Source organism: Notamacropus eugenii, chromosome 5, assembly GCF_028372415.1.
Source record: "Notamacropus eugenii isolate mMacEug1 chromosome 5, mMacEug1.pri_v2, whole genome shotgun sequence".
NCBI classification, from domain to species: domain Eukaryota; kingdom Metazoa; phylum Chordata; class Mammalia; order Diprotodontia; family Macropodidae; genus Notamacropus; species Notamacropus eugenii.
The window spans coordinates 338120540-338132649 of record NC_092876.1 but is presented as its reverse complement, the minus strand read 5'-3'; the positions used below and the strand labels follow the sequence as shown (position 1 = coordinate 338132649).

Genomic DNA, 12110 nt, shown 5'->3' with positions numbered 1-12110 from the left:
TGACCCTTGGACAGCACACACGAGAATGAAGGGGAGCCATGAGTGGAAGGGAGACTTGCTATCTTTTTAGTACAGTTTTCATAACATGTTGTCCAGAGATAGGGAGATGGATGTGTCACTACTGAAGATTTTTCCCTTCATATGGAATGTAAGTGAAAAGAAGACCATATTTGGAGGTCAGAGGTGTGAATTCTAGCTCTTTCCCTTATCATCAGTATAGCTGTTGGCAATCCTCTCAGCCTTGGTTTCCTCAATTGTCAAAAGAAAGGGGCTGGACAACAGGATCTCTTTTGGCCTTCCCCTTCTCTCCCCTCACATGGTCACCATTGTAGTTTAGGCCCTCTTGACCCTCAACCCAAACTACTACAACAACCTCCCAATTAATTTGCCTGCCTCAAACCTCTCCCTACTCCAAACGACCCTGCACACAGATCTAAAGTCATTTTCCTGAAATGTAAGTCTCATCATGTCACTTCCCATTCAATAATAAACTCTAATGGCTATCTTTTGACTCTAGGATCAAATGGAAATTCTTCTGGGATTTCAAGCTCTTTGCAGCCTGGCCCCAACCTGCCATTCCAGTTTTATGATACAATATTTTCCTTCCTGTACTTCCCATCCAGTCACACTGTCCCTCTTACCATTTATTCCTCAGATATGACCTCTCTCAGCCTCAATGCTTTTGCATGGCTCTGGCCATGACTGAAATATATTCTCTGCTCACCTCCAACTCTTAGAAACCCTTCATGACAAGGTTCAAATACCACCTTCTATATGAATCTTTTCCCTGCACCACTTCCCTTCCTCTAATATTAAGCTCTCTCTCTCTCTCTCTCTCTCTCTCTCTCTCTCTCTCTCTCTCTCTCTCTCTCTCTCTCTCTCTCTCTTTCTCTCTCTCTCTCTCCTCCTCCTCCTCCTCTCTTTCTTTCTCTCTCTGTCTCATTCTCTATCATCTTCATCATCATCATCATCTATCTGTAGATGCTAGGTAGTGCAATGGATAGAGCCCTGGGTCTGGAGTCAGGAAGACCTGAGTTCAAATCCAGTTTCATACACTTACTAGCTGTGTGACCCTGGGGAAGAAAATGGAAATGTTTACCTCAGTTTCCACAACTGTAAAATAAGGATAATAATAGCACCTACCTCCCAGGGCAATTTTGAGTATCAAACGAGATAATGTTTGTAAAGCACTTTGCATGGTGTCAAACACATATTAAGGGCTTAATAAATGCTTATGTCAGGATCTGAGTTCAAATCCAGCCTGACACTTACTTTCTGTGTGACCCTGGTCAAGTAATTTAAAACCCTAATTGCCTCTAAAAGCAAAAATAGATAGATAGATAGATAGATAGATAGATAGATAGAAATAGATAGATGCTTATGTTCATCCTTATTCCTTTCATTATTCAATTCAATAAACATTTATTAAGTGCCTACTGTGTACCAGTCGCTGTTCTAAGGGCTGGTGCTACAAAAAGAAGCAAGACATGGCTCCTACTCTCAAGAACTTCATAGTCTAATGGGATAATCAACACTGAAACAAATAAATACAAAGCAAGGTCAATATAGAATAAATAGGAAATAATTAAAAGAGGGAAAGCACTCGAATTAAGAGTTAGGGAAGGTTTCCTGTAGAAAGTGGGATTTTAGTTGGGACTTAAAGGAAGCCAAAGAGGTCAGTATTTGGAAGGAGAGCATTCCAGGCACAGGAAACAGCCAGAGAAAATGCTGAAAGTCAAGAGACAGAGTGTTTTCTTAGGGAAACAGCCAAGAGGGCAGTGTTACTATATCAAAGGGCACATGCCAGGGATTAAAGTGTAAGAAGACTGCAAAGATAGGAAGGGGGTAGGTGATGAAGAGCTTTGAATGCCAAATAGAGCTTTCTGTATTTGGTCCTGAAGATAATAGGAAGGCACTGGAGTTTCTTGAGGAGGGAGGACATGATCAGATCTGTGTTTTAGGAAAATCACTTTAGTGGCTGAACGCAGGATGGATTGGAATGGGGAGAGACTTGAGGCAGGCAGATCTACCAGCAGGGTATTGTGATAGTCCAGGTGTAAGGTGAGGAGGATCTGCCCCAGAGTGTTTGCCATGTCAGAGGAGAGAAGGGGGTGCATTGGAGAGATGTTGCAAAGGTGAAATGAACAGGCATCATCAATACTTTGGATAAGGGGGCTGAGAAGTGGTGAAGAATTCAGGATGATTCTTATGTTGTGAGCCTGAGGGACTGGGAACATGGTCTTGTTCTCCATGGAAATAGGGAAGGTAGGAGGCAGGGGTGAGGTAGGGTTTAAGGGTAAAGATAATAAGTTCTGTTTTGAACATATTGGGTTTAAGATGCCCACTAGACATCTAGTTTGGAACATCTGGAAGAAAGTTGGAGGTTGGCAGAGAGACTAAGGCAGGATAGGTAGATCTGAAAATCATCAGCATACAGATGATAATTAAGTCCATGGAAGCTGAGGAGGTCACCAAGTAAAGTACAGTATAGAGGGAAAAGAGAAGAGGGCCCAGGACAGAACCCTGAGGGCACCTATGGTGACAGACATGATCTGGAGGAGAATTCAGCAAAGGAGACAGACAAGGAGCAGTCAGATGGGTAGAAGGAGAAATAGGAAAGAGTGGTGTCCCAAAATCTGGGAGAGAAAAAAGTATCAAGAAGGAGAGAGTGATCCACAGAGGTCAAGAAGAATGAAGATTCAGAAAAGGTCATTGCATTTGGCAACTAAATTATCATCAATAATTTAGAAAAAGTGCTTTCAGTGGAATGATAATGTCAGAAGCCAAACTGTAAGAGATTAGAAAAAAAGAGTGAGAGGAGAGAAAGTGGAAATGGTCTTTTTGAGGAGTTCAGCTAAAAATGGCAGAAGAAAAATCGGATGATAATGGGAATGGAAGGTTCAAGTAAGGGTTTTTCAGGATAGAGATACATAGGCATATTTATAGGCAGGTACATATGCACACACATACATACCATCCAAAGTTCCTTCTTGCAAACTATATACTCCTGGAGGGCTGAGAATATTTCACTATTTCCCTTGTATACCCAGACCTTTGTATACATTAGGTGCTTAATAAATGCTTAACCTTTGTATACAGTAGGAACTTAATGTCTGTTGATCAATTGGCTAATTTCTAGACTCTCATCTCTAAGTCTATGCTCCTCTGAGAACATGAGTTTCTACACTACTCTGAGTAATATTTATCGTTGATGATGTCAAAGATGATGAGACAATCTTTCTGTACCCTGGTAAATGTCAATCTCATTTACAAAAGGGAAACTGTACTACCCACCACCTGGGGCACGAGAATGAATCTGTAAAGTAGGGAAAGTCAGGATAGGATGATGAAGTTGCTACTTGTTCTAACTCTCCATGTTATTATACATATCATACAGTCACAGAGTTGAAGGTGCTCATAGAAATAACTGATTCCTCAACCCTCATTTAACAGAAGAGCAGACTGAAATTCAGATAGTTGACACGACCTCTTTAAAATCACACAGCTAGCAGAGACACAGCTAGGCGTAGAATGCAGTTCTCCCTACTTTCAAGTATTCTTTTCCATTAAACCATGCTGACTGTGGTCACTTAAGCCTAGAGATGGAGTTTTCTGGAGAAGCAAATGTGGAATGGTCACATAGCACATATCTCATAAGAGATTTGTGTAAATAGAGACTGACTCAAAGCAATGGAAACAGCCATCACTTGGATGCTATGTTAGGAAGACATCAGCTGTGCCAGATTGAGAGTCAGGTAGACCTGGCTTCAAATCCTACCTCAGTCATTTACTACCCACGTGACTCTGGTCAAGGCCCTTTAACCTTTCAAGGCCTCAGTGTCATTATCTGTCAAATGAGGACACTGAACTCAATGGCCTCTAAAGTCCCTCTTAGCTCTAAATCTATAATTTTATGATCCTAATCTGGAAACAAAAAATATCAGACCAACCTACTCAGTCTTCAGAGGGGCATAGGGGGTTGTAACGTGGCTTCTTGTGGGAAGATTATCTTGACTAATGCCATATCTTGCAAATGCATGTAATGAATGGATGTACAACCCTCTCACACTGCAATCTCCAAATATACCCCACAATATACAAATAAACCATAATCAAATTAACTCTAAAAGCATGCAAATGTGAGTCCCATGGTGCCATTCTCTCCTTATAACAGTGATACTTATATTCTGCTTAAACAGGGATGTTTATATTTTAACATATCCTATTTATATTCTATAGCCTAAAGAACCAAAACACTTGAGGCTGTGACATGGGACAGACCCAACCACTCTAAGCCTGAATCAAGTGACCCCAGTTTGTTCCTAGCTTGTGAATACGCACAGAGTAATAGACGTCAGTCATCTGGAGAAGGTTCTTAGTACTTCCGTTCTCGTGCATCTCGATGGCCTCTCGGCTCCATTCCTGTGATCGAGGGTTCTTGGGGTACTCAGCGTACGGGGACATCTGGAAATCACCACTTTTGAAGATGAGTTTGCTTATGTCATTTTTATTCTTTCTGTGGAAGGAAAAAGATAACATTGATGAAGTCAGATAACCTCAGCTTAACGAGTTTTGAGATAAAAGGACCAGATATTGCTGGTGGAACAAATTAAAAGGAAAAGTTGTCATACTGTTTTTGGAGAAGTAAGACCATTTTTTTAAAAACAATATTCCTATTATCACAAATGAAGGAGCACATTTGCTTAGTTGACCCAGTTTCAAAAATGAAAGTACAAAGAAATTTGAGATTTTAAATATATATAATGATATTTCCCAACAACACGGTCAATGTGTATCAGAGGCAGAGCTTAGACCTACATCCCTCTAACCCCATGGCCAATTCTCCATCCACTCTGACACATAGCTTCATCAATGATGCTGCCTTACATGCATGTTGTGCTCTATGACTTACAAAATGTTTTCACCAAGAGTATCTAATGAATATCAGAACAGAAAGTTGGCTTCACATAGTGGACACAGAGCCAGCAAGACCTGAATTCAAATCCTGCCTCTGACAGATTCTGTATGTGTGACCCTGGACAAGTCACTTAACTTCTCAGTTCTAAGCAAGGCAGCTGGGTGGCAAAATGAAAGGAGCATTGAGCCTGGAGTCAAGAAAACCTGAGTTCAAATCTAACCTCACACAATTCCTAGCTATGTGATCTTGGGCAAGTCACTTAACCTCTGTCTGCCTCAGTTTCCTCAACCATAAAATGAGGTTAATAATAGCATCTTCCTCCCAGGGTTATTATGAAGATCACATAAGATATTGTTTGTGAAGTCCTGAACACTGTGCCTGACACATAGTAAGCATTTAGTAAATTTGTGTTGCCTTTGTCTCCTCCCCCCACTCCCTGTAAGACTATACATTGCAGAGAAGATTCTAACTTTCATTGGTAGGAGACATTTCTTTATACATGAGTTCCTTATGTTAATGGACAGTCTCTATCTCAGAACAGCACTTTGAGGTATACAAGACAGACGTTTTCCCCATTTTACATGTGGGGTAGGTTAATATAAGAGTGTGGGTTGACAGCTATTGGCGAAGTATAGCAGGAGGGTGTGTGAAATAAAAAGCACCTGAAGGCATTTCAGAGACGATCATCTAGTCCAACCCCACTCATTTCACCTTTCCAGTAATAAAACTGACATAACATAAAGCTATAAAAGCTGGATGTTTATTTAGTTCACCTAAGAAATGATTTGACTATTATCACTCAGGGTAACAGGAAAAGTCAGTTCTCTGTTAAGGCATTTCTGGAATCCTCCTTCCCGAGAAGTTGTTAAGCCTGGTCATTTATTCAGCTTATCTAAAGAGCTAAGGTTGGAGGGTTTAACTTATCTTTGAGCAGAAACTCATTCCTGTCCCATGTTTCTATTCTGGGCAAGACCTGGAAAGAAATCCGTTCTGAACCCTGGGTCATAAAACCCAATGTCCAACATACAGACAGACAATCCTGGTCATGATGCAACCACCCTAAGGGATCTAGAGCAAAGATTAGTGGTTTTAAATTATTTTTGAGTGGAAGCTCATGTAATTTCCACTCTGGGAAAGGCCTAGAAAGGAATCTGCAGTAAACAACTGGGTCACTGAATCCAATGTCCAACATGGCCCTTTGTGCTATCACTGTTTCCTTGGGGATGGGCAGCCTTCACAATGACTAAGCACCTTCCCTCTCAGTAAGGGATGTTTGCAAGTTTTTTCCAAGGATGATGATACTTCTCTAAAGCACAAATTTCATTTTCCTCTTGGTTAGTCAATGTTTATGCCTCCAGGTTGCTGCCCCACAATCCTTTTCCCAGATCCTTCTTTTCCACTCACCCAAGTGACCTCTGACAGAGGGAGTTAAGCAAAAAGCGACAAGTAGCTGAAAATATTAGACAAGCTTCCAAGAAATAGAGGCGCTAATCTCAAATTGGCAGTGCTGGTGGAGATCCTGCCAATCCCCTCCCTCAAGAAATTCTAGTAGGTGAGAAGGAGACTTCTAAGCCCTTGGTTGGTCCAAACTGTTAAATTCTTGATACTCCCTGACTTGATTTCCCCCTAGACCTCAAGCTAAGATTATCCCTCCAGTCCTCTTATACCTGCTCCAGTCCAGTGACACTGCCTCTCCCCTGACCCCTCCCCCCCATCTCCTTCCTTGTCTTTTGGCTCCAGGCATTTTCTCTGGCTGTCCCCCATGTCTGGAACACTCTCCCTTCTCCACTCAACTATTGACTTCCTTTTCTTCCTTTCAATCCTGACTAAAATCTGGTTTTCTACAGGAAGTCTTCCCCAATCCCTCTTAATTTCTTAATGCCTTCCCTCTGTTAATTCTTTCCTATTTATCCTGTCTATAGTCTGTAAATATATATATATTTACATGGTGTCTCTCCCTTTAGACTGTGAACCTCTCTTTTGCCTCTTTGTATCCTCAGCCCTTAGCACATACCAGACCCTTCATCAATTTTACTGATTGAACAGCTCATCCCAGCCAATAGTGGCTAACAACCTTATGCCATCTTCCACTCAAGCTATCATCCCCATTGGCAAAGTTAGTCCAAAGACAAAGGACTTAACACCTGCACTCAGGATACTCACCGGCAGCAGGTGACAATCAGGGCGATTCCTAGGATGAGAAGGAGCCCCCCTCCGGCGGCTGCAATCACCACAGTGATAAGCTGATAAGCTAAATAGACAAGAAGCATGCGATGTAATCAAGAAATACACTACCAGGGCTTATGAAGTGTACTAATTGCACCTATAAAGTACAAAGCTACAAAGTACACAAGTTACAAAGTGTACTTTCCCCCCTGAAGGAGGCAGCATGGTGGAGCCATAGTAGGAGACCCCTGAATCAGGGAGAGATGGGTTCAAGGACTATCATGGACATACATACATGCGCGCACACATATATGTATACACATGTGTGTATGTCTATACATACACATACATATAAGTATGCATATTTAGATGTACGTTCGCATGTACATGCATATATACATTTATGTATGTAACTTATCCATATATTCTTTTTCTTCTCTCAAGAACTCTGTCCATTTCTTTTGGCTATTTATCACCTGGGGAATGATTCTTATTCTTATAAATCTGATATATAACTTATATAGTTCCTTATATAACAGAAATGAGAGCTTTATCAGAGAAACTTGTTGCAAAGAATTTCTATATCCTCCCCTTACCACCCCTCTCCCTAAACCCAACCAAAAGAGAGTCTCTTCTAATCTTGGCTGCATTGGTTTCATTGGTGCAAAGCAAGACCTGGTTCAAGTCACGGCTCTGATTGTATGAGCCTGGACAGGATACTTATCCTCTCAACATTCTGGGGAACTGTACGTGGCAGAGAAGGTACTTATCAGCACTGGTAGAGGGATTTTCCTCATCCAGGAGTTCCTCACATCAGTGGAATCATAGTTCTGGTCCCTGCTCCTTTCTTTCCTCATTTTTAAATGACCCAGGAGGTGTCTTTCAGCTGCAGGTCAATGACACATCCTTGCTCTCATGGGAGCATCACAAGAGCCCCTGAGTCTGATAACAGAAACATTATTATCCTCATTTTATGGATGAGGAAACCTGGGCCCATAAAAGTGGGGTGACTTTCTGCCAGTCACACAATTTGCAAGATTTTACTAATTAGTCTGGACTTGAACCCAGATCTCTTGATTTTTAGGAGTCCAGTGGACTTTCTTTTATGCCATTTGTTCTCAAACTTTTTGACTTTGGGAACTTTAAACTTTAAAAATTATTGAGGATCCCCATCAAGCTTTTGTTTATGTGGGTCATATCTATTGATATATATATATATTTATATATGCTTATAAGCATTATAAGCATACATACATATAATAAAATATATCATAATTATATATGTAATGTAATACAGAATCTAATATAATAATGCAAGATATTATATAATATTACATAATATTATATAAATATTGATGCTGATATATTAATATATTTATTAATTGTCATTATTTATTATATATGCTATATAATTATATTACATATAATGTATAATATTACATAATTGTTAATTAATCATATTAATATTGATATATTATATATAATCATATCATTATAATTATATTATATATAATGTAACATATTTATAAGTATATATCATATACTTATAGAATATATTATAAAACGCATTGCATATAATATAGTAATATATAATAAGTATATAAAGTTAATCTTATATTTATTTATACCTATAAATATATAGCCTAGAAATACATCTTAGTAATATTACAAAAATAATCTTGACCTCACAATCCCCCTGAAAGGGTCTTTGGGTCCCCCACTGGTCCCTGGACCGTGTTGTGAGAGCTGCTGTTTTACACTAGATAAAATTTGATTTTAAAAAAATCCATCATCCACCCTCACTTTCACCAGATAACGCATCTTCTTTAGTTCAACTTATTTTTTAGTTCACCCAGAAGGTAAAGGTCAGTGGGCAAGGTTCTAGTTTTTTCACCTCATGCTTTCTGTCCTCAGGTGAAAGTTATTTCACCTCTCCAATGCTCCTCCCTTCTTTATCCATGTTTTATATCCCCAGCTTGATCTTGCACCCACAACTAGGGAGGTATAGTGGGTACAGGCACAGCTGGACTTGGGAGCCAGAAGGACCTCAGTTCAAATCCTGCCTCAGGCACCTACTAGCTGTGTGATCCTAACCAAGTCACTTTAACATGTCCTAACCTCAGTTTCCTCATCTGTAAAGTAGGAGTAACAACAGCATCTATCTCACAGTAGTGTGGTGAAAATCAAATGAGATAACATCGGCAAAGTGCTACAGAAGTGTTAGCTAATATTATTGCCCCCTTTTCCCTCTCTGGCCACATTAATCTCTCCTCCATACTCTCCTTCCTCCTGACTTCAAAAAGGCACAGTCATTTCTGTCCTAAACCCTAACCCTTGGCTAGCATCTGCTACTTCTTCTGGTAATCACAGGGGGTCCTAGTCCTTTGTATGTCATGGATCCCTGGCATGTCTGAAGAAGTCTGTAGACTCCTCCGAGTAATATTTTTAAATGCACAAAATCAAATACATAGGATTACAAAGGAAGCCAATTATACTGAAACAGTTATAAAAATATTTTTTAAAGTTCATGGATCTCAGGTTAAGACCCCCCAGCTATTGCTCCTCTTTGCTCTTTTATTTTATCCTTCTCACCTCCCACTAACCTCTTTTGCTGCCCCAATTTTTGAACATGGGGTATACTGTGATTGCTCCCAGGTCCTCACCCCACATCCACTTCCTTATGATTTGGCTTCAACCCTGCCACTCTACTGAAATTGCTTTCTCCAAACCCACCCATGTCTTCTTGTCAAATCTGCTCATTTTCCTGACATTTAGTAAATATTATTAACCAACTGTCCCTTTTTGAAAAGCTCTCCTTCCTTGGTACTTTTTTTTTTTTTTTTTGCCTTGGGGGAAAAACTGGCCTGAGAGAACATTACTGTCCCTCACTTAAGATTAAGCGAGGAGATCCAGGTTTCCCAGGAAGAGGAAAGAGAACACTGCAATTCTTGGTTCCCAATCCCATGTTCTAGGTTAGAATCAATTATGTCTGATTTGCTGGAATCTCAAGGGTCTTTAAAAAGTTATCTGCTTTATGAACTTAAAAAAGGGAACCAGAAAAGGCTTTCCTAGAGGTGATTTATCAGGGTATAGATAATAGAAGCCACTACTGAGTGCTTAGAAAAACTGAAAATTATTTCATTAGTCATCAGAATCATATCCTAAATCCTCACAGAGCACAAGGCTCAGGCACATTAAAAATATACTTTGTAATAGTAGCTGGTTACCTGGGGTTACCCTACATTATTTACACATTCAAAGTAAACCTCCATTTTCTGTAGGAGACATTGATGGTAGTGTGGTATTACCCAATGGTGAGAGGGAAAATATAAACCACTCAGACATAAGGAGGGTTTGATCTTCTTTTCCCAAGAAAGACACTCTCATGTTTCTGAAGTGTGTTCTTTTGTAGGAATAGAAAACTGGAAACAAAGTAGATGCCCATAGATTGGGGTAGGAACTCTAAAAATTGTTGTACATGAATGTAATGGAATATTACTGCCCCATAAGAATGCAGAGAAGCATGGGAAGATAAAGAAACTTTTGCAAAGTGATGAAAGCAGAACCAGGAAAACAATATATACAATTTTGTTTGCTGTTTACTCATTCTTAGTTGAGATCCCTTTTGGGGTTTTCTTGGCTTGATGCTGAAGTAGTTTGCGATTTTCTTCTTGTGAGGGCAAGCAAAGTAGGATCTTCTACTGTTTTTGTTTATACCAAGAAATATAATGCCTCTGAATAATGTGATTAAGGATGAGCCTGCTCATTGAGGGAAGCTTGATTAGGAGAATTGTTATTTAGGAGGCTCCCGAGTACTTTTTGTTTTTTCTAAAAGCACTGGGTCAGAGGGTTATGCCTCTGGTTCTGAAAAAGGTATAAATACTCTAAGGGTGAGGTTCTACTTTGGGGCTTAGTTTTTAGAAGAAGATTTGTGTGCCAGATGAGACTCTGGGAAGCTGTTAAGCAGCCCCTTGGCTTTGAAAACGCATATGTTGGTGCTTCCCTCTCTGGTAACTGTGGTCAGACAGTTGGACCTGTCTGTTGAATTGTGATGTATGGTCAGACAGAGAAAGCCATGTCTGCTGATTTTTGATTTCTCTGAAATTTTGATTTTAATTTTCTCTGATCCCTATGCTTGATTAAAGAGATTGTTAACCCCTCAAAAGTTGCCTTTCCTTTTAGAGAAACAGATCAGAGAACCTGTGATAGCAAGCCCCACTGTGTATGTTGGAGTGCTTACTGATACACTTCTCCAGTTCATTGGACAGATAGGGAAATTAAGACAAATAGGGTGAAGTGACTTGCCCAGGGTCACATAGCCAGTAAGTGCTGGAGGCTGGATTTGAACTCAGGAAAATGAGTCTTCCTGACTCCAGGCCCAGTGCTTTGTGCACTGTGGTGCCACCTAGATGCCCAATATATACAAGAGCTACAATGTAAATGGAGGGAACAACAAAAATTAAAAATGAGTATTATACACTTATAATGACTTAACTTGCCCCATGAAGGAAAGATATGAAAATGTCACTCCCTTTTTTCCCCAAGGGTGGGAATTATGGGCATGTAAACCTATGTAGAAGGTATTTTCAGTGTTAATTAGTTTTGCTCAACTGTTTTTCTCCCTCTTTTTTACTCTTCATTACAAGGAATGGTTCTCCTGTGAAGGGAAACACTAGGAAATGTAGGTGATATAAAAACTATATATCAATACAAGTTTTAAAACAAAAATATTAATTGTGTGCATGTGTACATTTAAAATTATTCTTCATAACTCAGTCATCATTATGAACTTCACCTACTATATTTGGCAGTAACATAGTGATGCCTTTAAGGCACCACTGGAGTCCTTACTGATGTATGCACCCTTCACTAAATGGCGCCATACTTCAGTGCTATTGCAGTTGATGACTGAATCAGCTGTTTCTACCCTGGACAACATCTGTTACTTCCTGGTGTGTAAACGTTTCTAGTTGCACTCCTTTCTCTCACTCCCTGAAACTTCTAACTTACTTCCTACTGTAATGTA

General features: G+C 39.8%; 1 protein-coding gene across 4 annotated transcripts in view; it reads right to left on the bottom strand.

Moving 5' to 3' along the window:
* HEG1 (heart development protein with EGF like domains 1) overlaps window positions 1–12110 on the bottom strand; it is a 202783-nt gene that overhangs the window by 93737 nt on the left and 96936 nt on the right. For 3 of the 4 annotated variants that reach the window (XR_011967954.1, XM_072613750.1, XM_072613749.1), the window contains exons 16-17: window positions 7082–7169; window positions 4342–4516 (exon numbers count right to left, since the gene is read on the bottom strand). Coding sequence is in view for 3 of the 4 variants with exons in the window: in XM_072613750.1 (XP_072469851.1) it covers window positions 4342–4516; window positions 7082–7169 (263 nt within the window). In the remaining variant the exon portion in view is untranslated. The remainder of the gene's footprint in view (window positions 1–4341; window positions 4517–7081; window positions 7170–12110) is intronic. The other variant, XM_072613751.1, reaches the window with a different exon arrangement.